The 27,453-nt window shown below is 38.9% G+C and overlaps 1 protein-coding gene across 9 annotated transcripts in view; it reads right to left on the bottom strand.

Annotated features, from left to right (window-relative positions):
• ARB2A (ARB2 cotranscriptional regulator A) overlaps positions 1-27,453 on the bottom strand; it is a 221,968-nt gene that overhangs the window by 181,809 nt on the left and 12,706 nt on the right. For all 9 annotated transcript variants that reach the window (XM_028748346.2, XM_028748350.2, XM_028748354.2 and 6 more), the window contains 2 exons: positions 18,752-18,817; positions 11,409-11,600 (listed from right to left, as the gene is read on the bottom strand). In XM_028748346.2, the coding sequence (XP_028604179.2) occupies positions 11,409-11,600; positions 18,752-18,817 (258 nt within the window). The remainder of the gene's footprint in view (positions 1-11,408; positions 11,601-18,751; positions 18,818-27,453) is intronic.

The following is a 27,453-nucleotide window of genomic DNA, read 5'->3' as shown; positions in this document are numbered from 1 at the left end:
TCTTCACGAGGAGGAACTGAATGACGAAGTGAAAGTACTAGGAACCCTGGAAGAAAGTGGTCATACTCTCTTGTGTTTCATTATACAGAGGCAAGGGAAAGCTGAGTATAATTAGCCATGCCCTCTGGACTTTAAGATGGCTGATTTCAAAAAGCTTAAGGAACTACTGGGTGAGATCCCATAGTCAGAAATACTTAAACGGAGTCCAAAATGGATGGGAATTTCTTAAAGGTGAAATACTGAAGGCACAAATGCAGACAATTTTAAGAAGAAAAATGGGAAGCAAGAAACCAGGGCTTGTTTGTTTTTTTATAACACTAATGTCTCACATCATATATAGAAAATACTTTACAATCTGAGAAAAGACAATGCATGTACTTTTGTAAACAAGGGAAATCTTTAATAAAAATTATTTTATTTTTTAAAAGAAACCAGTGTTTCTGAATAAGGAGCTTACAGAGGAGCTGAGACATAAGAAGGGCATGTATAAGAAATGAAAAAAGGAGAAATCATGAGGGAAGAGTACACATGAGTAGCCAACAGTTGCCCTTGGGATCCCTTCCAACTCTACAATTCTATCATAGCTGCTGTGGATGAATCTATTTCAAGCTTGATATATATATACATTATAATGCTGGTGGTGAAAGTCTTTTTATGACACACACACCCTTTTAAAGTGAATCTCGTCACTAAAGTACGCTAAAATTCTGGTTTATCTATATGTGTTTATCTATGACAATTATTAAAATATCTAAACTTCAGCTGAGTATTTCCCAAGAGAAATTACTTATTTTAGTTGGTGAAGGATGATTCTAGCAACCCAGATGGACTCCTGCATATGTCCTTTAATTAGTCCTCTCTCGCCTCCTACACCCACAGTTCTAAATTAAATTATTTTCAGATTACATGATCTACTTACCAGAGACTCATGGGAAATACAGTCAGAAGATAAATACACAGTGCAAGATATAAAACAAACAATAGGCCTAGCTGAACATGGAAATAGACATTATGTGAAAGTCATCTGGTTAAAAATATATATGATAGATTTGCCTATTTAATCAAACAGGCATGAGAAATTCAACATTTATGAAGGTGCATGAGTCAACATTGAAAAGCAATGCTTCCAATATCTGAATTAGCCTATTTCAATAATTATAGCTGCTAAATGTTTTATTCTGCATAGGATACTCATTAATAAATATTTTAAATATAATAAACATAAGCTACCAGTTAAGTCTACAACCACTTATTAACTCTTGAAAATTAATCCTATATGCTCCCAATGTCAACAGAATGTGAGTAAAGCAGACATTCTAATTTCATCCTTGCAGTTACAACTACAGTATTTGCTCTTATTTTTTCTTCACAGTTTTAATCTTTGGTTGTGCTATCAACATCTTGTGTTCATTATTTATTTCATTGTGAGACTCTTCAAGTTCCCATTTGGGGTAGAAAGTTGGCATATAAATTTTAAAACAAAAACATTTGATAGATGGATTTACTACATAAACTACCACGATCAAATATTTGAAATAGTACATCTTTGATCTTGCCTATCAGACACGCTGATTGAGGGGGCCCGGAGCTGTGCAACATCACCACATCGTGCAAACACGCACTGTGTCGTGCATCCCCCGCAGTGTGCATGTGTGACACAAGCAAGCCCTGTGGTGTGTGTGCGCTGCTGCCGCAGAACGGGGGGGGGGGGGGGCCTTCACTGAAAATTTGGGGGGAGCTTTGCCCCCCCCACTTGGCACCGGTGTTGCATATTATCTCACATTGCGTTGGACCAAGACTTCATCTATCAATGATGGAAAGACTCCTTCCACACATGGTAGAACTTTGCTCCAGTGGAAAGATCTCATTGGCAGGAGGGAAGCAGCTTTTTCTAGTTCCAACCCCCCCCCCACCAGCATCCCCCAACACCATGTCCCACACTGTTTCAGAATGTCACTGTGATCATCATATCTGTCCATTCAGAAGTAAGTCCAACTGAGTTCCATGCTGCTTCCTCCTAGATAAGTGTACTTTAGATTAGTCTTCGTCATGTTTCTCCTGATGATAAGTGTTGGAATTCAAAAGACAAACCCAATGTCTGAAAGTCAACAGATCTCACTAAAGAAAACATTTTTCTGTTTGCAATTTTTTTTGGTACCTTTGTCAAAGGTTTTTGAAAAAATATGAACACATAACAATTTGCACAATATTTAATATTACTGAATATAACACTATTATAAGTAACAAACCTATTTCACTTCAACAGAAAAATACGGTAGATTCTTTCATGATGTGAAATTTCAAACTGTCATCCTCTCATGCATCACCAAGATTAATTTTTTAAATTGTATTTACTGAGTTTTATACACACCTTAGGTAATTCATATATGAGCTACAATAAAACAATAACCAAATAAACCATATATGTGGGAGAGGGTAAGCATTATGATGAGAAAAGCAAGTGAGAGGATATAAAGGGAGATCATAGCGTGTTATCACATATGTTAAGGATAATTATCAATTCTTTCCTGCATTCTCTGACTGACCAAAAGTAGTTTTCTATAAAGTCCCATGTGTTGAAGGTTGAAAAGTGCTGTGTAATAAAGTTGTATATTCAATAAACTTGTACAATATGGTATAAAATTTGTCTGCTTCTGGTCCTTTTCTTTCAGTTTAAATGTCAGTTTTTCCAACAAGGCCAAATTTCCTTGTACCAAAAACTCAATAAATTAAGTTGAGATTGTTTCTAATGTTTGGCTATTACCATTCTGGCTGGTACAATGCAAAACATAATTAAGGCTTTAAATAAAATAGTTTGCAAAAAACCATCAAAAATAAACAATAACATTTGGGAGTTCACCTGTAATTTTGGTTAGTTATTTTACCAATTTCCTGGAAAACTTCAGTCCAAAAATTGAATCTTTCCTCACAGGACCACCACATGTGATAGAAGGTTCCTTTTTCACCAGCCATTAGTCTGTGAAACCTGTGTGCTGTGCAAGCTGGTGCACCTGGTAAAGGTAAAGGAACCCCTGACCATTAGGTCCAGTCGTGACCGACTCTGGGGTTGCGGCGCTCATTTCACTTTATTGGCCGAGGGAGCCGGCGTACAGTTTCCGAGTCATGTGGTCAGCATGACTAAGCCGCTTCTGGCGAACCAGAACAGCACACGGAAACGCCGTTTACCTTCCCGCCTATATATCTACTGGCACTTTGGCGTGCTTTCAAACTGCTAGGCTGGCAGGAGCAGGGGCCGAGCAACGGGAGCTCACCCCGTCGTGGGGATTCATTTCCTCTTCCTTATCTTACTACTTACACATCCACCAAAATTTAAAACAATTTTTAAGTGCTTTTAAGTTTAATAATACATAAAAAGGTTATAAAATGGAAATAACCAAGATATTTCCATGAGCCTGGTAGCATGCTCAGAAACCACATTTTTCTCATTCTGATATGTGAAAAAATGTGCTCATTTGATGTCTGAGTGCCAATATAAAACTATAAAATATTTTGGAATTTCATAATTCAACATTATGAGAAAATAGCAATTGCACCTGTCATTTGTAAACAGAAAGAATTAGTTTCAAACAAATTAAGAAATATCATCTAAAATCCATCTACTTATGTGCTCTTACATTATATATACACTGGAACTGGTAGCTCTCCATTCCCCAAGGAACCCTTGAGATTCTTGTTCTCTCGAACTATAGCTCCTGAGGGTTTCTGGTAGAAACCACGACACAGTGATGTGATCAATGTCCCAACGTCAATCAAGGTTCTGCAAATGATAACAGGGGTCGCTTTCTTCATTTGTACAAAATCTTTCTGTTGGATAGCTACAGCCAACAGAAAATTTAGTTTCAAACAAGTTTCAGTGCATAGGTTTGTGCTTTTGTGGTAGCTTAGTGAAGTTACTGTAGTTAGAAGGTGGCTGCTGATCTAATAGAATTCCAAGCCTTATGATTCCATATTTGAGCCTAATTTTCCACTGCTGACTATGCTTTTAGGTTTAAGGCCTTGCAACATGTTCAATATCTTTGTTCAGACATCATGCCTTTTTTTGTACTGTAGCTCTGCCCATCCCCACCACACAACTGCAAAAACAGTTATATGCAATCATAGTTATGACATCCACTCCATTAGCCACCCTTTCCCCATATACGGTAATTTTTTTAAAGTAGAAACACTGCTTTCCTATAAGAAATGTAACCTAAACAATATTTTTTTTCCAAACAGGGAACACATAGCAAATTGCACTGGAAGGGTGATAATGAAAAAGCAACACCATTTATTAATTTTGTATAAGTTATATTCAACCCTAGAGATTCCTTGGAGGGAAAGAACATGTCTGAATTTCACTGCACAGTGCCACAGGCAGAAAGTGAGAGAAACTAAACAAGCACATCCTGAAGGGAGAGAAAATGCCTGCAGCAGCAAATGACCTACTACATACCTCAATGGAAATGTTTTGATGTTATAATTTGTTAATTTCAAGAAAAAAGACAATTATCAACAATTACAGTTTGTTCTCATAGAACTATTTAACTTTTTTTTAAAAAAAGATCAAAAATGACATATTATTATTATTCAAAAGAATGACGTATTTTCAAAAGATTATGAAACCACATAATTTTGCATGAGAACCCCATGCCAAATTTATTCCTTGATTACTTATGGTAGGAAGGTTCATGACAGGATTAAAACACTTGAATTTCTGTAATAGAACTATACTCTGCTGCTTGTCAGGCAGAAGAATGTTACTGAACTATACATTTAATGGTCTGAATTAGCAAGCACTTCTCCCTGTTGAATTGCAAGGTATTTTAAATAATGACACATGCTTTAACAAAAATCAACTTTGCTTTGGCAGTTGGACTGAATCATAAATACATTTATATGCCCCTATTAGGGCTGGCATTTGAACAGTTAAAAAGCACATCTTGGTAAACTGACTGGTAAAGTTTTGAAAGAGGTATAATAAAAGTATACTAATTACAAAATGACTATCTTCTGGATATTCTGTAGTCCAGCCTCAGAACCTTTATAAAGCATTTTGCCAGATCACAGAGCACACCATGGCAGAACATCATGCTATATTCTTCTTCACTTTAGCAAATGCAGAGATACTTGTGACCTATGTAAAATTGTCAACTTTTCTCGATAAATTGTCTAATATATTGGTTTTCAACCAGTGTGCTGTGGCACCCTGGGGTGACTTGAGTGCAGGGGAGCCCCAGGGGGCGTCCTTTCCTTAACTTGCAGCCCATATCTTCTTGCATTATATCTCTCACTCTTTCTCTCTGAGGAACATTCCAGGGTGCCAGCAGCTTTAACTTGCAGCCCATTTTCTTCCCAAAATATAACAGCCACAAAAAAGTGGGGAAACATTTTTGCATGACTGTTTTACTTCTTAAAGTGTTTTAAATTTGTTGTTAGCCGCCCTGAGCGCGGTTTTTGAACCGGGAAGGGCAGGGTATAAATAAAAAAATAGTATTATTATTATTATTATTATTATTATTATTATTATTATTATATTTTCCTCACAACAACAAAAAATCCTCCCCAGCTTCAGTAACTAACAGTTCCTTAGATTTACACAAAGGGCTTGAGAAAACAGCAAAGTAGCTTAATGGTATGTGTGCCTGGATGTGTGTGTGCTCTATAAGTAGGGATTTAAAAGTAACCCTAAAAATGAGCAGTGTGTTTCTCTCTCCTATCCCCAACATCCTTCTCCTCTATTTCTTTCTACCTCCCCCCGGCAACCCTCCTTTTCCGTAACAGTCACCCAGCTTTATGGGAACAGAACCATGTATGCAGCACCTGTGCTGTGTGTTTCTTGCTTGCCCCACAATAACAAAATATTTCTGCTTCTGATCTTAATCTTGTTTTGCCCTCTTCATTCCCCATACATGTGCACACTAATTTCGGGGAAGGGAGGCTGGGGCGTCAGCTTGGCCCTGCAGAGCAGAGGTGTCACTTGGGTTCCTGTCAACACATGCTCTCCCACTTACACGGTGCCGAAAAGGGGTGGGGGAGATGGAGTGGGGGCAGAATGGGCAAATCCCCACTTATGCGCATCCTGTAACGGAACCCCAGTGTAAGTGGCTTCTGTTACAGAGGAGCCACAGAAAGAATGTGGTTGGTCATGGGAGCCATGCTCTCAAAAAGGTTGAAAACCACTCGTCTAATACCAAGGGCTTAGCATCTTTTAGCAGAGCGCAGTGATCAACTGGGTATATAAGCGGTGAGATGATCTTTCAGGTATTCTCGTCCCAAGCTGTACAGTATAGGACTTCATACACCCCAAAACTGTCACTTTGAAATTAGCCCATTAGCAATATCCTGCTCCAGTAAGCAGTCAATCTGCTTTATTTTGCACTAGCTGCAGCTTCCAGACCAACTTCAAAGGCAGCCCCACAAAGAGAAACTGCAGTAATCCAGTCTGGAGAATGGAAATATCAATGAAAAATGGAAGGGAATTAAGAGTGTATGGCAATTGTAAGAGAAATTCTAAATTCATAACTGTGTAAGTATTTAAAAAGTATACAAAATAAAGCTCAACTCTTTATGAACCGTTTGAAAGCACCACGAAAGAGGAACAATCAGTGTTTTATTTATTAAATATTTAGCTTACATATTCACCTCAGCCATGTATGGGTTACTATCCCAAACTACTGTACAGTCATGATTTCATTTTTCTTTACATTTTCTTAAAGTGGAAATATTAAATAAATAAATAATGAAGGTTAGGACTCTTTCATACTAAACCAATTCATACATTATTTATCAGTATTTAGTATTTCCCACACACTGTTTGGAGGCATTTAAATAACCTCCTGAATTTGAAAACCGCAAGCTTCATACCATATGCAGAAGTATGTAAATCTTTTATTTTAAACATGCAACTAGATATTTCAAAAATAATATATGAAAATAGCCTAAATTTGGCTTCTTATTTTCACTGACTCCAAGCACTTGCCTTCAACTGCTACAGATTCCATTTGACCTTTATCCGCATGGGTATGTTAAATGTAGATATGTAAAACTGACTAAATGTTGCTGAAAAATCTATTTTTATTTATTCTATATATTTTGTTTAGTTGACTGCTGCTGTATATACAGGAAGGGGAAAGAGGTGGGTTTACTGGCCATAGGAAGAACCATGAGTTGTGACAGTTACTTTATTGTTAAAAAGAAGATACACAGATTTCTGCAGCTAAAAGACAGTAAAAACAGATTAATTCTTAAGAGGTACATTAAATTTAAACTAAAGTTAAAGGTTAAGAAACAAAAGAAATGTAAAAACCTTCCCTGTCTCTAATCTTTTTATTCTTAACCAATACCACTCAAGAATCTTCAACTAATTATTATGTTTTATTGACGGCATCTTTCCCTGGGGAGGTTATTTAAAAAGTTTAACCCCTGAGCAAGTCATGGCTTCTCCTCCCTTTGAAAGTGTCAAGTGCATTGATTATAACTGCAGGAAGTGTTACCTTCTACCCAGAGATTCTCACCCTGCACAATCTTAAACACTGTATCCCTCCCAAAACAGCTTTGATTCGGCAATTCAGGCCTCTTCAGCTGATATTAAAGGCAGAAGCACCACAGAAAAGGGATCAGCAGTTAAAATGAAATACAAAGCGGGGGAGGGACACAGATCTTGGATATGGTAGCACAAAGCGGGAGAAAAGCAGATTTGAAAAAGACATCAGAGTGACTAAAAAAGAACAATATGATAGAAATTAAACATGATTTTTATGCATGGCTTCGAAGCATTTAAACTCATCTCAACCTCCATTGAAATTCTGATCATACCCAAACCCCAAGGCTTTTGACATACTTTCATAAATCCACACCTCCTCTCTCTCTTGTCTAATCTCCAGAGTCACTGTGAGGTATCCCACAAGTTAAAGTGGTAAAAATACTGAATTCTAATATCAATATGAACCCACAGAAAATACCACTTAATTGTCAAAATGAAAAACAGATACAAGAAACAGAAAATACTGTAAATATTCACTAGGTGGCATTTTCCAATGCTTAATGGTTAACAGAAAAATGCACCTTAAAAAAAACATATATATCTAGCAAGACTTAATGGTAATTTCTCTAGCTTAATGGAGAAAGTTGCAACAAAATAATGCTACAGATATTATATGACCATAACAATGCTTTATCAGGACACAAAGAAAACACCACCATACATTTAATTCATTTTGTGATCTTCAGAATTAAAATTCTTAGAACGCTGTTAGAATTGAGAAGTAAACAGCCACTGAGATGAGGTTTATACACAAATACGCATGAATCATAGAAACAGTGCCCAAACTTCCACAAAGTAATTGGATTTTCAGAACTGCAAGTGGGTTTATTCCAATTCAGTCATGACAGGGCCAGAAGGTAATGATACATCTGCCATGATGCAACAAGCAGACCTGTCTTCTGTCAAGAGTTGAAATCATAAAGGAATAAGCTGTCGTTAACAACCTCTCTCCAAACACTAGAGCTGTCATCTCATTGTTTTCCTTTGCTGGCATGGGGGCTAGGGTGGGCTTATATAGCCTGTCATTCAATATTACTCCAAGCATTTAACCTTCCCTCTCAATTTTCTTTAAGCAATCTTTGACTGAACTTAGACAAATTTATGACTAATTACCTACTTATAAAGTTTCTGTATAAAATTCATTTGGATATAAATCCATTCAATCAGATTTTAATAGGCACTATGTATTGTGAATAAATATATAACTACCACACATTTTTTAAAAAGGAAATAAAACATATACAGTGGTACCTTGGTTTATGAATAATCCATTTTGGAAGTCCGTTCTTAAACCAAAGCTTTCTTAAACCAAGGCATGCTTTCCCATAGCAGCGGCGGACTCAATTTACAAATGGAACACACTCAACAGAAGTGAAACATGTTCTTACTCCAAGGCAAAGTTCACAAACCAAAACACCTACTTCCGGGTTTGAAGCATTCTTAATCCAAGTTGCTCATAAACTAAGCTGTTCTTAAACGAAGGTATCACTGTATGTCTATGCTCTCAGTATTTCCTGTTTTTGTATATGTATGTTTGGGATAAGGAAGAACTTTTTTTTTACATTCAGTATTTTATTAAATATATTTTCTAAACTGTTATCATGACCAACTTAATCATATAAAACTTAAAGACAAAAATCCAGAGTTGTTTCAGGCAGGCACAAGAGCTAGTGTATGCAAGTAAGTATTTTTTACTTTTTATCTTACATCTCACTTTTAAAAGTCCCCTCAGTTAAAACAACAACAACAACAACCCATACAGCACCAGGAAATTAAGAGACATACTAATAGAGACGCATGGGCACAAAACCTTATTGGATAGGGAACTAATTGTGCAGTTGGATTTGGACTCTCAGCCAAAGTGTGAACATACATGCTAAATGCTTGCTGCAACAAATAAAATATACGATGTCTCAGGACGTCGACTGCATGAGGCATATTTTGTTGCATTGGGGACAATATGATCAAGCTAGGGAACTACTGATTAAACCACTATTGGCAAATTGGCCGGGTCAATCTGAAGCCTACTATATCAAATATCTTCTGGACGGTAAGTCCAATGATATTACAATGGCCGTGGCAAAGTTTCCCTCAGTGGTCATACAAATCAAAGATCAACATACCCACGACTAAACAAATAACGCTCTGTCTTCCTTTCCTGGGGGGTTGTCTGTATGAATCTGTATTTTATTCTGAATCCATGTTATGGACCACAATAAAGATTATAATTAAATAAGATATACCTCTTCAAGAATCCACCAGAACGACCAATCCCTGGCTCTGAAGCCAAATACACTTCAAACCTACAAGGCTTTCTGAGAGCAGGGAAGTTTTCACAAGCCCTTCCCAAATCTATGGACCCGAATCAGACACTGAAATGAATACTTCTACCATACATACATGAAATGCATGTACATATGGGGAATTAAGAGCTTTTATTTGCACGTATGCAATCTAGAGATGGATCTAGTAGCCCACCAGAGAGTGTATATTGGAGATTTGCAGAAGAATAGGAATAATTTTACCTTCACCTGGTGGGACTGTTAAACACTTTTTGGATGAGAATGAGAAACAGTGTGAAACGAGTATTATTGGCACAGAAATGGAAGCAGGAAGAACTACCGACGATAGAGGAACGGCAGATGAAACTGATGGACTACGCAGAATTGGATAAGATGACAGGGAGAATTCGAAACCAGCGGGACCAGAAATTCTTGAAAGATTGGAGTAAATATATGAGTTATCTGAAAGACAATTGTAACCAACTGACTATGTCTGTAGGACTACAAGAAGTTTTGTAAGGAGAACTGTATGAAATATTGCAGAAAAGATTTATGAGAATGGATTTTAAATTATGGATTATTAAATGTAATAGTTAGGATAACAAATGTAAGATTAAGAGATTAGGTCTGAAAATCATTAGACATGGTTGATGGAAGTCTCAGGCTATAATAGCCAAAATGTTTATTTTCATACTAAGCATTTTATACATTTTATAAATAAATAAATGGGATAGAAATGAGTAAATAAATCCTATGTGGTTTTTTAAAGCAAAAAATGAACAGAAGCAGGTAAGTCCCTTCTTCTGACACACTATGGACGGCTTTATTTTGGGACATTTTATCACCTACCAAGACACATTAGAATTCTGCTTTGGGCTGAAAAGGTTACTGTAAAACTGTCTGTGTCAGTTTCTTAGTTTTGATTTAAAAATTAACCTATTGGGTAAAATGTTTCCAATGTGTTTTTTCTCCTGACATGACTTTCTTTAGGACATTATTACTGCTGCAAGATACATTGGAAGACAGTTGGGGGGGGGGGAGAGATTACCTATGTCACGCTCCCTTTTTTTGTTTTCATGGGAGTATTCCTCTGTGGGTGTGTTAAAAGCTCACACAGCATTGTGAAACACTGGAGCGTGTTTTGTGTTAAGAATCTGACTTAGTCCAAATAATTTTAATAGGTCCATTTGTATGCTTCATAGAACATCTCTTTCTGTAAGGGTACAAGTTCAAATACCTTCCTGTAATAATAGACAGAACAATTTGTGCTTCAGATGGAGATAAGGAAAACTTCAAGCTGATGAAATTCAACTGAAAACGTCAGTAGTTTTAAAAAGATTTTTGGATTGATTTATCTTCTCCAAAGACCACACGGCAGTTCCTATAACAGTATTCAATGTAAGTAAACAACAACTGTTTCCTCAAATAAAAGAATTATTATGCAAAAGTTTTAGAAATCTAAAGAAAATTGGCAGTTATATACAAGTTTGATATACATTAAGAAAACAAAATCTCACAATATTGTGAAAAATTGTTGAGTATAAAAAACAAACATCTTTCAAAAGGCCAAATAAATATCCTACCTCAATAGCTCTTTTAATGTATGGAATCTGAGTGCCACTGTCCAGATCTTCATTTATAATAAGCCTTCTTGCCCACTGTCCTGCTCGAACAACACCGCTACCGTGAATTAAAACCATCAGTTTGTCTGGATTTGTCATTGCATCCTCACTCATAAAGATAAAACTCCGGGGTTCACCTTCCATGGCATCTACCTAAAATGAAAAGTGTGTGTTTATTAACAGCTTATTGAATTATATAGCTTACATCAATAAATCTATTCAGACTATCCAACAGCTGCAACTAGCAATTAAATGCTTAGTTAGACCTGGAGTCTGGAAAATAAGTTGCCTACTATACTGTCCTCAGTATTCATTACAGGTAGGAAGCCATGTTGGTATGTCGTAGTCGAAAGAAAATTAAAAAAAAAATCCTTCTGGTAGCACCTTAGAGACCAACTAAGTTTGTTATTGGGATGAGCTTTCGTGTGCATGCACACTTCTTCAGATACACCAGTATTCATTGTTAGCAGATCCATTCACAAAGGTGTTAATGCATACTAGCAGAGCAAACCCTACAGGTGGGATTCACCTAATGAGTTCTATCAGTGGAAGCCATGAATGAAGACTTCTGATGGTACAATGGTGCTTTCTCCCCTCTCCTCCCCACATACCCCTAAAGTGGGCCAGGAGACCCCCAAAACAGCTCACAGTGGGTGTGGGTGTTTCTGTCTGGCAAGCTGAAATGCTTGTACAGATGGAACGTTCATCATAGTACAACACTGATTTCCACCCTAAGTGCTCAAATCGTAATCACTCCCAGTAGGTTTTCCTCTTTGTATGTTTTAAAAAATTACGTATGCATCCTAGGCTTCCAGAAAAGGAGTACAGAGTGATATTTTTAATCTCATAACAGCCTGTGAGGTAGGTTAGATGATGACTTGTCCAAGGTCAACAAACAGTGACAAACAGAGCAGTTTGTAGTTGAGCAGGGACTACAAACTAAAAGTCGCTTTGTGCTAAGTATACCAAAGAACTAACAATTAAATTCAAAATGCCACAGAAGTCACAAACGCAGTTCCACCAGCAGTACAGAATGTCACAACTGCCTCACATATGATGGGCAGCCTATTTGCATAAAGTTGATCAGGTCATACCTGGGTATTACCCTGCCCACTTCTGGCAGTAATCTGTCCACACCATCACAGATATCTGCTTAAAAAATACAGTCTGAATGGGTAATCACAACAGTGTTTATTACTCTAGTGCAGTGTTTCCCAACCTTGGGCCTCCAGCTGTTTTTGAACTACAACTCCCATCATCCCTGACTAGCAAGACCAGTGGCAATGGATGATGGGAATTGTAGTCCAAAAACAGCTGGAGGCCCAAGGTTGGGAAACACTGCTCTAGTGGACAACCCCTGCTTGGAGATCAGTGATTGCACCCCATTGGTCCTGTTAACCTTATCTGTAGCCCTTGCTAGTTTACCATCAGGTTTTGGCGACTCAACTATACAATTGCTCAAGTGGCTCCACTTGTTTATGTCAGGAAGGTCACAGATGCTGATATGTCATCTTCACTCTCTCATGGAGTTTTGTAGGATTATATCTTTTATTCCCTCCTTTGAAACCTCTAGGCAAGATTACATGTAATAAGCCCTTTTATAAAAAAATAAATCTTGCCCAGATCCTACCATTTGAAGACTGGATATGTGTGAGCCAACTGAAACTCTGGTCTTGTAACTTAGGGTTGATCAGAACATACATTAGCACACTTGGGTTATAGCATCTGGCTGGCTACCCAGTTGCACCCTTATCTGGGCAGGGATAGCTTAACTTCTGTCAACTATGCTCTGATAACCTCTGCTGGAAACTTCAGTCGGTGCGGAATTCAGCATCCAGGTTGCCTACCAGGGCAAGATGGTTTGAGCATATAATGCCAATCCTGGCCTGACTGCACTGGCTGCCAATTAGTTTCTGGGCCCAATTGAAACTGCTGATATTGACCAATAAAGCCTTAAATGGCTCAGGCCCTCAAGGACCGCCTTTCCTCATATGAACCAACTCAGACCTGTGATCATCAACTGAGTGGTGTAGTGGTTAAGAGCGATAGACTCATAATCTGGGGAACCAGGTTCGTGTCTCCGCTCCTCCACATGCAGCTGCTGGGTGACCTTGGGCTAGTCACACTTCTCTGAAGTCTCTCAGCCCCACTCACCTCACAGAGTGTTTGTTGTGGGGAGGAAGGGAAAGGAGACTGTTAGCTGCTATGAGACTCCTTTGGGTAGTGATAAAGCAGGATATCAAATCCAAACTCTTGTGCCTCCTCCATGAGATAGCAGGAGGGCAGCAACGTGAGAATGGACCTTTTCTGTGGTGGCTCCTCACTTGTGGAATGTTAGCTTCAGCGAGGCCCGCCAGGTGCATTCGTTCCAAATATTTAGGTGCCAGGCAAAGACATGCCTCTTCTCTCTAGGCCTCTGGCTAATTAAACAATGTACAGTCTTTTAAACTGTGTGTAGTGGGGTTATTGTTATTGTTTGCTACTATGATCTGTGTTTTTGTTTGTTTGCATCTCCCTCTCAAAAACATCCTGTGATGCACATAATGAGCGAGTGACTTGCCCACAGGCACCAATGAACTTCACAAGTAAGTGTGGATTTTTACTCCTGCTCTCCTGACTCTGCCCACCATATCACACTCTCTCAGTATGAGGTATAAGCCCATTAAACAACCATATATCTGCTACATAATACACCATAATTCATCACTTCCAGATGTACGTGTGTGTGTGTGTGTGTGTGTGTGTGTGTAGTCACTGGAGCCTTAGTTCTTGCACTGCTAAGAACATCTCATTAATGCTAATAGGCATTAAAGCACCAGCACCTCCAAAACAGCTCAAGCAATCAATGCAAAATGATGGCATTTGGCAAAATGCTCATACTTAAAGCATTGTTAAGAATGGATTACAGTACTGAATAGGTTATTTCCTTTAAGCAGTAAAAATAATAATAATGCGCCACTGTTGTCCAAATAAGTGTTCAGAAGTACACAAGTATCTAGTTTCCAGCATGGGGACTTGTTAGATCCCCACTTATTATCTGGGCCAGTCTGGCCAAATTAGAAATTCCAGTTTCAATTATGTATACTACATTCTACGTGGAATTGCCCTTCAAGACAGTCCAGAAACTTCAGCTGTCCAGAATGAAGTCGGCAGAATTCTGTCAGGGGGTAGATCACAGCACATTACTCTGATCATTTACCAACATGGGTAACTGGCAATTTATTTTCAGGCTCAGCTCAATAGGTTGGCTTGGGGCTGGGATGTCTTCAGATCTCCTTCTCCAATAAGAATCTGCCTGGGAACTCCATTTCACTACAGAGGTTTTCGGTGTTCCTTTTTCAAGCTACTTCAAGAGTGTATGAGATCGCTCTGGGAGGCAAGGGGTGGCGGTGGTGGTTTCCCAACTGTAGTGCTCAGATTATGGAAAGGTTTGCCTAGGAAGATTTGCTTGGTGCCTGGCACTGCCTGACTTTTTGACAGACACCTTTATTTGAGTGAGCCTTCTTCTGACTTGCCTTCATTGATGTTTTAACTGCTTTTTAATGTTTCATTGCTTGTTTATATTTATCATTTCATAGTTTCTATCTGTCCTTGTTTCACTGTGAAGTGCACTGAATATAATGTGCTGTAGAGAGGCAATTTAGAAATTATTTAAATAAATCAATAAGCTATGAGCAGGGTATAATGGGAAGGCAGCAGCATTTTCAATACAGAGAATACAGAGGATGAAGAATCCTGATCCTGAGGCAGAAGTTCCCACTGGGCCAAGATAAGGACTGTTTGAGCAGACTGGTGACAGTTCACAGAAGAAATCTGAGCAAATGCTGTTCTTCTGATGGTGATCAAAAACATCAGGGTCCCAGTGCCAGCAGTTGTAAAACAAAGAAGAAAAAGGGGCTCATGCTGCTATGAAGTAAAGTAATGGCCTTTCCATACCTCTTAACACTAGTTCTGAAGAGTTTCCCTACAAACAGCCTGCAGGACTGGTTACCTATGTGTGAGACTATATATACAGCATCAATTCATAACTGGGTACATAGCTCCAACTTGGAAAGGTCTTCCAAGTACACCTAAGGGCATGGGCAGAATGAAGCCCCTAAGAACTTGCTTATATTATGTGTTGCCATTCTCCCATTACAGTGGTACCTCGGGTTACATACGCTTCAGGTTACATGCGCTTCAGGTTACAGACTCCACTAACTCAGAAATAGTGCTTCAGGTTAAGAACTTTGCTTCAGGATGAGAACAGAAATCGTGCTCCGGCGGCACAGCAGCAGCAGGAGACCCCATTAGCTAAAGTGGTCTTAAGGTTAAGAACAGTTTCAGGTTAAGTACGGACCTCCAGAACGAATTAAGTACTTAACTTGAGGTACCACTGTATTTCCAATATACAGTACTACAGCTTTAGGTAGACCATGGTGTATGTAACAATCAGCTTTATCTGCAATATTTCCCTGGGCTTTTATAATACATCTGTGAAGTTTTTCCCCTTTGGTCACTTCTCCTGGGGATTGTTCTCAGAACATCAGCCAGTGTTTTTCATTGTAGATGCACGGGGAATTTAGTTCTGGTTACTTCTCACAGCAGGCTACTGAATGCTTGTGTGTAAAAAATCCAGACTATGATCTGTCAAGGCAATTGATGAGAGAAAGATACTACAAAGTCAGATAAATATAATGTAAGACTAAACTTTCAGCAAATGTAGCTCAACTGATTTAGAAACCATGTCTACCATTGATCTGAGACACTAAATTATCTTGTGTTTCAGTTCATACGATCCAAATTATTTGCAAAAAAATAAGGTAAATTAGAGTGTGAATTCCCTGAACTGCAAGTGTTAATATTACTCTTTATTCCATCTTCAATTCAAAGTGTGTTTGGTTGTTAGAAACAAACACTTATTTCTCATCCAAGAGTAGCACTCAGACCAATCTCTTATTCATACTTATAAAGGTAAAGGGCCCCTGACAGTTAAGTCCAGTCGCGGACGACTCTGGGGTTGTGGCGCTCATCTCGCTTTACTGGCCGAGGGAGCCGGCGTACAGCTTCCAGGTCATGTGGCTAGCATGACTAAGCCGCTTCTGGCAAACCAGAGCAGTGCACGGAAACGCCGTTTACCTTCCCGCTGGAGTGGTACCTATTTATCTACTTGCACTGTGTGCTTTCGAACTGCTAGGTTGGCAGGAGCTGGGACTGAGCAACGGGAGCTCACCCTGTTGCGGGGATTCGAACCGCTGGGCTTCTGATTGGCAAGCCCTAGGCTCTGTGGTTTAACCCCATGCGCCACCCGCGTCCCCATTCATATGTATATTGCAGCTGATTTAGGTTTTGGTAATGGAAGATTTGGTTAGTTTGTTTAGAAATGCCATTTGTTTGTCACTTTGTTTGTTTAATTTCATTTATATTTCAGCCCTTTCTCCAAGGAGCTCAAGGCAGAGTACATAGTTCTTGCCCCATTATGAGCAAATTTTACTCTCTTTTTCTCAATAACTACTGCTACAGAACCATTTCCAATATTCTTGGGAGCATGGGCAAGAGGAAAACAAAGCTATGCATTATAAAATACTCAGTTTACATATCTAAATATGGACTAGCCATCATATGTTTACCATTCACATTTGGAATCAACCTTTACCAGCTTAATCTTAATTGCATTTGGAAACATTTCTTCAAGCCGATTTGTCTTCAAACTGCTGTAATTCATTAAATGAAGCTTTCACTAAAGGATACACATAAAAAGGTCACACCAGTGTCCAATCACACTTTATTGACAAGTCAACCTAGTATACCATTTATTTCTCATCACACTGAAAATGTACAAAGCAATTTGTATCTTGACAATTCACTGTTTATATCTGCTTCCACTTTTCCAAAAGATTACATAATTACATTTATGGTCTAGGATTTTTTTTTTATTATATCAATCTATGTTAGTACTGCTCTTCATATATAAAGCTTCCAATATTACTTTTTTGACCCAGGAGTATTAATTCATCTTAATGCATACTGACTTTTTATTGGAGAGGACTACTTTCCTACTTTGCACTCTTATTTTTACTAATTGGACATTCCTTATTACATACTTCCAAAGAAGCCTCCAGTAAAAACACAGAATAAACACAAGATCCTCGAACAATAAAATAGCATAAAACAACTCAGCTGCAGCCAATATAGTAATTTTTAAATGACCTCACTAATCCTTAATGATTTGGTGCAATGAAAACATCTCTATGCATAAAAAAATGCAACAGGGCCAGCCCTAAAACCTCTCTTTTAAAATAAGTTCCATAATGTTGGTATCACTGCAAAGGCCTTGTGCTTTGTCCCTACTGATCTTACAAGTGCAAAAAAGCATGGTTTAGAACAAAGCATTCCCTGAAGATCCTCAGGCACTGAGAGGGCTATACTGTAGAGCAGGGATCTCCAAATCAAAGAGACTGCGATCTACTCACACGATTAAAATCTGGCAGTGACCTACCCCCTTTTTAAGGGAGATATGCCCTGTTTTTTTTTGGGGGGGGGGGTTCAGTTCAATGTTGTTGAGCATCTTTTGGGGAGGAAATATTTGTTAATTTAGGAGCTTAGGTCAAATAAATAAAATAAGGCGTTCATCAAGAGATCGCTAATGAGACCGTCAGCCTCGCTGCAAAAACTCAGACTTTAGCTCTAGTGATCAAGAGGATGGGGCAAGGGGGTGGGGCTGGATGGAGGAGCCAGCGATCTACCATGATCTACCAAAACCTCCCAGGGATCGACCTGTTGGACACCCCTGCTGTAGAGAAAACACTCAATGAATGCAGCCCCACATAAAGTGCCCACAATAGTGGGCAGACTAATGTTCTTTGCAAAGTCAAAACTACTCTGCTCAGATTACTCTTGATTGCAAGAGTATAATCAAGTAAGTATAATCCCATCTAGATTATACTAGTGGTGAAGGACTTCTGGACAGCATACTCATCATTATACAATTGTATCCTCACAACAATCCTGCAAGGTAGGTTTAACTGACACTATAATTGCCTCATGGTTACCCAAGAAGTTTCAAAACCAATTCAAACCTGAGTTAATTTTTTTATATTAAAAAACACACCAAAAAGCCCATCTAGATTTCTTCAGTATAGGCCCATCTACATCACACAAGTTAATAACAAAATAGAATGTGTCTGAACTGTTCCTAATGCACACGCATGATATTTACAACTCACAGCATAGGAAAAACTATGAAATAAAATAAATTATAATTCCTCAGACTGTATTCTTGCTATTTCCCAAGATGCTGAAAAAACAGGGTATATTTAACTTACCGGTATGTATACTTTTTTCAAATGGCATTCTTCTTCCAGTAGTTCATATACATATTTGGTGATGATCTGCAAGAAAACAGTCATATAATGCTCATATAAGTTGCTCTTTCAAAAATTATAAATTTAAAAAGACAGAAAGCTTGCTTCCCTATGCAAAATATATTTTTTTTGCCTAGACATAGCTTTCTGGGATTTCACATTGTGTTGTTGTGTAAATTATTAGCCTGGAAATTAATGATAAAGACCATTTCATATATAATACATACCCAGAGATACAAGAACTACTTTCAAATCAGCTTCAATAAGCAACTCTCCTAAAACAATCTCCCTTTGTCACTGCACATCCAGTTCATGAGCCACACTGACAGCAGATCTTTATTCACCCTTTATTCACTGAACAGAGAAGGAACAGGTCAAAGGTGGCCTAAACAGAAAAAGAGATCTACCCTGCCTTCTCTTGGTGGAAGGGGGAGAATGACTGACTTTGTATTTTCTGAGGGGAGCATAAGATGAAGTTAAGCAAGTTCTTTTGAAGATTTGTTAAGAAGTTTGCTTCGGTCACAAATATCCAAATTTACAGAACAGATATGATACTTCATATTATAAGCTAATACTACATTTTTCAAAAAACAACAAACTGAAAAAGTATAAGATGAATATTGTAGATGACTAACTCTTGAATTAGTTTGAGCACTACCTTGAGAGACTGTAAGCAAATGCAGAAGATAAAAATGTTCCAATATGCATATGACTAGATTTTGTTCATAGAAACAGAAGCTAGCAAATGAAGTTCAAGAAATCCACTTGGGCTAGCTTTCTAAGCACATTTTATTAGAATTGTTCCATTAAAATTACTGAGAATCACACCTAAGAAGCCCAGATTGAGCTTTTATATGCAAGATGTACAGAACAAAACTGAATTCCCAGATAATATCTATAATATACTCAATATAGGATTCCAAATGCCTTAAATGGAGATCTCTTAAATCTAGGTTACTAAATCTAGTTATTACATAGATAAGGTCCTTAATCTATGTAGGAAAATACAGTGAAAGCATTATGGACCAGTGAAAACCGTAAGAATTTCTTTTAAAAAAACCCCACTTACTTTAAATTTGCAAAGGGAACCTAAACAAATCAAGTTCCTAAGTAATTACAATTGAAAATTAAATCAAGGGCATCAAATCCAAACACAGTACACTCCTCAGGTGTTATACCAAAACAGCTGAACTTTTAAAGCACTATCATTTGAAAAAGAAAAGAAAAAGATTAGATTTTCCTAGCACCAGCTCACAAGCCCCAATTATTATTATTATTATTTTCATTTATGAATCACATTCCATGAGTAATTTACAATATCCTGAAGCAATTTGCAATACAGCTGTCCCAATGGGGGTGGCCAAGTAAACTAGTGGGCTAAGTTCCAGATCAAGGTGACAAATTGCTACCCTACAGACATTTCTACACACATTTCTTTGAAGAAAAAAATGCATGTTCAGGATTACAGCCCAAGAATATATAACAAGCCATTGTTACCTTTTGCAAATAATTGATGCAAATTAGATTGCAAAAGCTTCACAGTATTAGTAGACAGATCAGTCTTTCAGTCTCTACAGCAAATCTGAACAAGAATTTGACTGTGAGCAGTGAGTTGATTTAAGACATGTTTATCCCAAAGCAGCATGTTAGAAACATGCAACCGATGTAATTTTACCCCTAGGGCCTAACTGTTTATGGTTCACTGAAATCATCTTTCACTTTCTGGGAACGGCAAAGCAGTTATATTTCTACAGTTTCATAAGTTGAGAGTGAAGAGTCACTGAAGCGAACACAACAATAATAAAGTGCTCAAAATAATGTTTGTGGAAACTGCACACAAAATGTTATCTACCTTGTGGTGGAAGGAAAAAAACAGTTCTGGTTGCCTCATCTCAAATGGGATATTGTGGAGTTAGAAAAGGTTTAGAAAAGGCTACCCAAATGATAAAGGGGGTGAAGCAACTCCTCTCTGATGAAAGGCTGCAGCATTTGGGACTTTTTAGTTTAGAGAAAAGGTGAATAAGAGGTGACATGACAGAAACTTATAACATTATGCATGGCATGGAAAAAGTGGATAGTGAAAAGTTTTTCTCCCTCTTAAAACACTAGAATTTGTGGACCTATAATGAAGCTGAATTTTGAAACATTCAGGAGAGATAAAATAATAAAACTACAACAGCACATAGTTAAACTACAGAACTAGTTTCTGCAGGAAGCAGTGGTGTCCACCAACTTGGAAGATTTTTAAAAAAGGTTAGACACATTCACAGAGGCTATCAATGGCCACTAGCCATGATAGCTATAGCCTACATCTATTGTCAGAGGTGGTATGCCTCTAAATGCTAATTGCTTGGAATTATAGGTGAACAGAGGACTATTGCACTCATATCCTGCTTGCAGGTTCCCCATAGGCATCAGGTTTGCCACTGTCAGAACATGATGCTGTACTAGAGGGGCCACTGGCCTGAAGTTATTAAGTTGCCCAGTAGGTGCCCTATTCATAGCATCTTTCAACTGCTGTCAACCTAAAAAGAGGAAACACCCAAATATGGGATTTCCTCTTCACCAGAACTAGCCTAGGAGCTATGCCTGGAGAAGTCACTTCAATGCTGCTAATGCAACAAAAACAATGCAGGGGGCAGCAGTTACAAGCTACCGGTCTCTGCAGCCACAGCAGGTGATGTGATTCTCCAGTGGTTTGACTTCACCCCTGGAGGTGCACTCCACTGTCTCCCAAGACAGAAGGATGCAAACTCTAACTCTATCCTAAAGGGTCAAAACAAGTTAAAAGAACAACTTGGCCAACACAGAATAAACAATTCATCACATTCACTGAGGTTTATCCACCCTCTCCTGGCATAAGCCTGACACCCAAAGGTCAGCTAAAACGCATAGTGGTGAATCCAAAGTAGCATTACGTCACTGTCCTGTCAGTGGAAGGATTTCCTCTAATACAATGGGAATTCTGCCCTCTTCCTTTCTCACACACCCTGAACATCTTATAGGGGTTCCAGCAATGCTTTGGAGCAGATGTGGGGAGTGTGTGGTGCACCTATAGGGAAAGGAGGGGGGGGGAGTCCTGTTGCACAAGCAGAAATCCTTGCACTAACAGGATACATTAGCTGAATACTGTTGAAAGGTACCCTGCACAATTAGGCAGCAGCCACCTCTGCTATCCAAGCCTGATATATAGATGTTATCATTTAGAGAACTTTCTATGGATCCAAGAGATTTTAATTAGGCATGTGACCTGTACAGTATGTTAGAAGTAAACTGCTTAGAGCCCCTAATGTGGTCATTAACCCAGTTAGATTTAAAGCTTCAGCATGATATAGACTATAATAATAAAATACTTAAGTATTTTCTCCTTTGGGAAGAGGAATGGGACCTAAACTGAATGTAGCAGCAGTACAGGTATAAACACAAATATGCTTTTTCAATGCTTAAAAACAAAACAAATGAATTTATGGCATACAACTGTCAACTCGTTATTTTTTCTGCTTTAATGTGTCAGTGTATGGTACTTGGCAAAAATGCAGAATGAATATCATTAGACTGTCCTGCGCTGGTCTCAAGTGGTAAAGCTGACCTAAGGCTTGATACTGCTGTTGCTGTATGCTTGAGTTGAATGAGCTTTATTTTGACTCTGAAATGACAAACCTGCCAGTAAGTAACAAGAAGAGATGCTAAAGAAGCTTTTGACATACAACACTTGGACTCAGTCTTACTATAAAAATCTATCCTAAAATATCTTAAAATATGGTTTAACATAGGCTTTTCTTGACTAATCATAGATAATGTTATCTATTGTTTGTCCAGATTCAAACAACATAGCATTCTGCAGTTAATCTAAAATGGAAGCAAAAGTTTTGAAACTCTTATTTGTGGCAATACCAAAGGCGAAGGACAGACCCTACAAGCGTCCCTATTTTCCAGGGCCAGTCTTGGATTTACAGAAGCCATCCCAGTTTCTGATTTGATCCCACTTTTCCTTAGGACATCCCTATTTTCATCGGAGAAGTGTTGGTGGGTATGGGAGTGGGAGCACATGAAGGCAAGGCTCACTGCAGCTCATTCTTCTAACACAAAACTATGGGTTTGTATTACATTCAAACCTTTCCTGTGTACTATTATTGAGATTGTCATACATTCCCTCATGCCATTTTAATCTCACTGGCCGCTGTTTTGTTGAGTCAGTGAAATATACAGAATGGTGATGCTAGGATATCCTTGGCCTAGAGTGGGGAGAAAAGCAGAAATGGGGATCCTTCTTTTCAGTGACAGTCTCTTGTTTTTCATAACGTGTAGTTCTACCCACAACCATCTCACTCAAGGTGATCAAAAATGCTCTCATTTTATAAGCAGTATTATCAAGATATTTTATGCAAACGTATTCCACAATATCATCTTAATTGGATCCACTATATTTTATTTCTGTCAGGCCTCCTTATATAGTAAGTATTTTGAAAAAATAAACGTTAAACAGTACAAGAACCCTAGCAGAGCTTTGAGTAGCCAAACTCAAGCACACTCTTTCCTTCCAACCACTCCGTCACCCCCATTCCACAGCTAGCTCTGTACCATCTGCAGCCAGATGCCTCTGCTCCCAGGCAATCCTAGAGCTATGTAAGCTTCAGCTGCCGCTACAGCAATAGTGCCTTATTTAAATTGTTAATTTTTTAGCAAGCTACTAAATTATGCTGAATAATACATAACAGAGTTTGAAACCTGTAGTTTTGAAAATCTTATAGCTCACTCACATGCTAACAAATTTAATGAGATAAACAAGAGGCACATCCATACTCCAAAGCTAAGTTTAGTACCTCATCTCAGAGACCCATTGTAAACAATACACTTGAGTCTAGCCTCCCAGAGGCACAACAATATTTTAAAAAGCAAGGTATTATGCCTCTTGAATGTAAATGTTACTGTCCATTCTTCTGAAAAATATACCTCCATCTGTGCTTTCTTGGCATGTTTCCCTGGAAGCAGGAGAGAAATACTTGGCACTGATTAATGTCATTATGCCATTTTAAGTTATATATATGCTTCTGCTTGTGGACTAATTTTCATTCTCCCCACCTTGCTTCCCCTCTCTTTTAAGATAGTTACAATTTAAACTATTTACTGTTTCTTGGTATCTCAGTTATTAGTCTTTACTGGATACTAAAATGAAATCACAGGGCATCCTATTATACTCACGATCTTAAGTCCCAAGCATGCCACTGAAGAGGGAACACGTGTCTGTCTGCCAATGCCTTTCTAGTGCACACAAGAGGACCCAAACTGACTGAAACAAAAATTGGACAACTGGAGACTTTTCTTTCTGCTCTATGTGCTCCAAGCAGGTCCTCCTTGCTCTCTGGCCTGTGCATAAGGTTTAAATGTGCCTCCTATCTCCTCTGATTGGACATCCTCCTTTCACTTCGCAATAGCAATACAGAAAAGGGGAGGCATGGGGGCCAGCATGGCACAGATCTTCATGATTCCTAAAAGGCATGTCCTCCAAACCATCATCAAATTAAAGCTGACATTGCTTTCTGTGAATTGCACTAGTATAAAAACCATTTTCAGTGTTTCCCAGAATGCCACAACAGAAAAACATGGATCCAGCACACAGATCCTCATGATTGTTAAAAGGAATTCCCTGAAAACAACCATCAAATAACTGATCACTGTGTCCATACAGATAAAGATGCATAAGACTGTGTGCCTGAGTTCCATGTTTTTATGCCATAATGGGTCCAGCAAGCACCAGATTGATGTACGTATATAGATTACTGTATTTTTCTGTATATAAGGCTCGATTTTTTTACCCAAAAATTAGGTTTAAAATTGGGGCTCGTCTTATACACGGGTAGTGCTGAGGGGTGTTTCCTTAATTTGAAGTTCCCCAAAACATGTCTTATACATGGGAAAATGCCATATATTGTAAAATTCACCAATGTCAGCTTTAATTTATTATTGGTTTGGGGAAGGTTCACTACACAGTCATTGGTTTGATGATTTACTCCAAAGAAGAAGAGGAGGAGGAGAAGTTTGGATTTGATATCCCACTTTATCACTACCCTAAGGTGTCTCAAAGCGGCTAACATTCTCCTTTCCCTTCTTCCCCCACAACAAACACCCTGTGAGGTGAGTGAGGCTGAGAGACTTCAGAGAAGTGTGACTAGCCCAAGGTCACCCAGCAGGTGCATGTGGAGGGGCAGGGACATGAACCCGGTTCACCAGATTACGAGTCTACCACTCTTAACCACTACACCACACTGGCTCTTACATCACACAGACTCTCCATGTATTCTACTATGGTGGGGCTGACAAGTGCTAGATCTGTGATTTAATGGCGGGCTGAGGAAAATGGCATGCAAAAATCAGGCAAATACAAAAGGATTCATTTTTAATCCAACTTTTAAATTCTTCCTGTTCCATTCTCCATGGCAGCCATTTTGTGATTGGCGCCTACAGCACAATCAAAATTCTGCATGTGCCCACAGACCCAAATGGGTCGTCCCCCCACCATTCTAGATATATCAGTGGCTCAGTAAGAGTCAATTTTCTTTCACTCATATATACCTCCAAATCATTATCAAGACTATAATACCTGTATAATTTTTTTTGTTTAAAATTTGAGCCTTCTCAAATATTTACAGCCTGTGTGTGTGATTTCAGTCAAATGATCTCTTAGGGGTGGCCCAATTCTCTGTTAACCAACTTGCCGAAGCCAATATATGAGCAGTGTGGGTGGCCAGTGTGACCATCCCACACTCACTCTCATGCATACAGATAGACCTTTCTTCCCAGGCTGATGGTGTGATAGGAAGGAAAATCTGCTCTTCAGAGTTTGATTTCTTCCCATTACAGCATGGAGCTGGGAGAAGAGGAAGATGGAAGTAGAGAGGAAGATACTATGGCCTTCAGCTGACCTTTTAAAGCCATCTCATCCAGCTCTTGCATACCACCAGAGCTAAGAGCTCAGAGTGTTCAAGAAACAGGAAGAACTAGTTCCTATTTCCAGAGTGCTCCTACCTACTAGCAATGGCAATATGCAAAAGGAAAAGATGCCTTGTTCAGCACCATTGCCAGCAATTTTGCTGGTGGCTGAAGAACTACCTGAAACGGCTTAGTGGGCCATGGGTTCTCCATTCCTACAATACATGACAGAAGAAAATAGTGGATTTCAACACACCTAGTCTTTAAGCAAGGGGAATCCCGCCCCCAACACACACACATAGAATCATAGAATCATAGAATTGGAATAGACCACAAGGGCCATCGAGTCCAACCCCCTGCCAAGCAGGAAACACCATCAGAGCACTTCTGACATATGGTTGTCAAGCCTCTGCTTAAAGGTAAAGGTAAAGGTACCCCTGCCCGTACGGGCCAGTCTTGCCAGACTCTAGGGTTGTGCGCTCATCTCACTCTATAGGCCGGGAGCCAGCGCTGTCCGCAGACACTTCCGGGTCACGTGGCCAGCGTGACAAGCTGCATCTGGTGAGCCAGCGCAGCACACGGAACGCCGTTTACCTTCCCGCTGGTAAGCGGTCCCTATTTATCTACTTGCACCCGAAGGTGCTTTCGAACTGCTAGGTTGGCAGGTGCTGGGACTTAACAACGGGAGCGCACCCCGCCGCGGGGATTCGAACCGCCGACCTTTCGATCGGCAAGTCCTAGGCGCTGAGGCTTTAACCCACAGCGCCACCCGCCTCTGCTTAAAGACCTCCAAAGGAGACGACTCCACCACATCTAAGAAGACAACTGGGAACAACCAGAAATATCTTACATCTAGTTACAATCTGCTGGAAATCAAGGTTATATGGAAGAGACTTGTACAGTATTGCAGTCTATTATCAAATGCTTTCCATTTAAACATTGATATGTGGAAGCTGCTCTATTCATCAAATTATTGTGTGAAGAAGCTCACTATGTGTTGACCATTTTCCCCATGCCACCAAGCACCTTTCACAATTTCTGATAGATTAGTAAAGATTGCTTCTTTACACACATGGGAAATGGCTTCCATGCATTTGCAATGTCACCATAATGTCTTAAATATGCCATAAAGAACATTAACTTTTTCTGTTCTTCAGGCACTTTAAATAGCAAGTAGGCTGCTATTACTGTTTAATTAAGGGCTCCCAAGTTAGATGCACAATGCTTTGTTTTGTAAAAAGATCCAGATTCCACGATCAGAAAGCGAATGATGTAAAATACATCTGTTGAATGGTCCTAGGCAACGCAAGAATTTCCCAAAACTTTGTTTCATTATCGGCTTGCAATTTAAATGTACATGCATAAATACATTTGATTGTAATCCTGACTGCTAATAATCCAAGCTTCTCATATAACCACTTCTAAATGCACTATTTTCAAATGACACCTTTTCTTGCTTATCAGATATACTCAGCTTGGTAACTGCCCATACCACATTGTATGGTTGCTACACATTTAGAGCAGGACAGCTATGTTCCCAATGGGTCAGTTTACCTCTGCTTACAAGGCCATTTATTTCCATCATTTCCTTCAATTTAAAACGCAGTGGAACCTCAGTTCCCGAACACCTCTGTTGTGGTACGTTTCGGTTTTCGGATGCCAAAAACCTGGAAATAAATGCTTCCATTTTCAAACGTTTTTCAGAACCTGAACATGCAACACAGCTTCTACTG

This window comes from Podarcis muralis, chromosome 11, assembly GCF_964188315.1.
Source record: "Podarcis muralis chromosome 11, rPodMur119.hap1.1, whole genome shotgun sequence".
Lineage (NCBI taxonomy): Eukaryota > Metazoa > Chordata > Lepidosauria > Squamata > Lacertidae > Podarcis > Podarcis muralis.
Note: the sequence above shows the minus strand (reverse complement) of the source record. Positions and strands in the feature narration are given on the sequence as shown.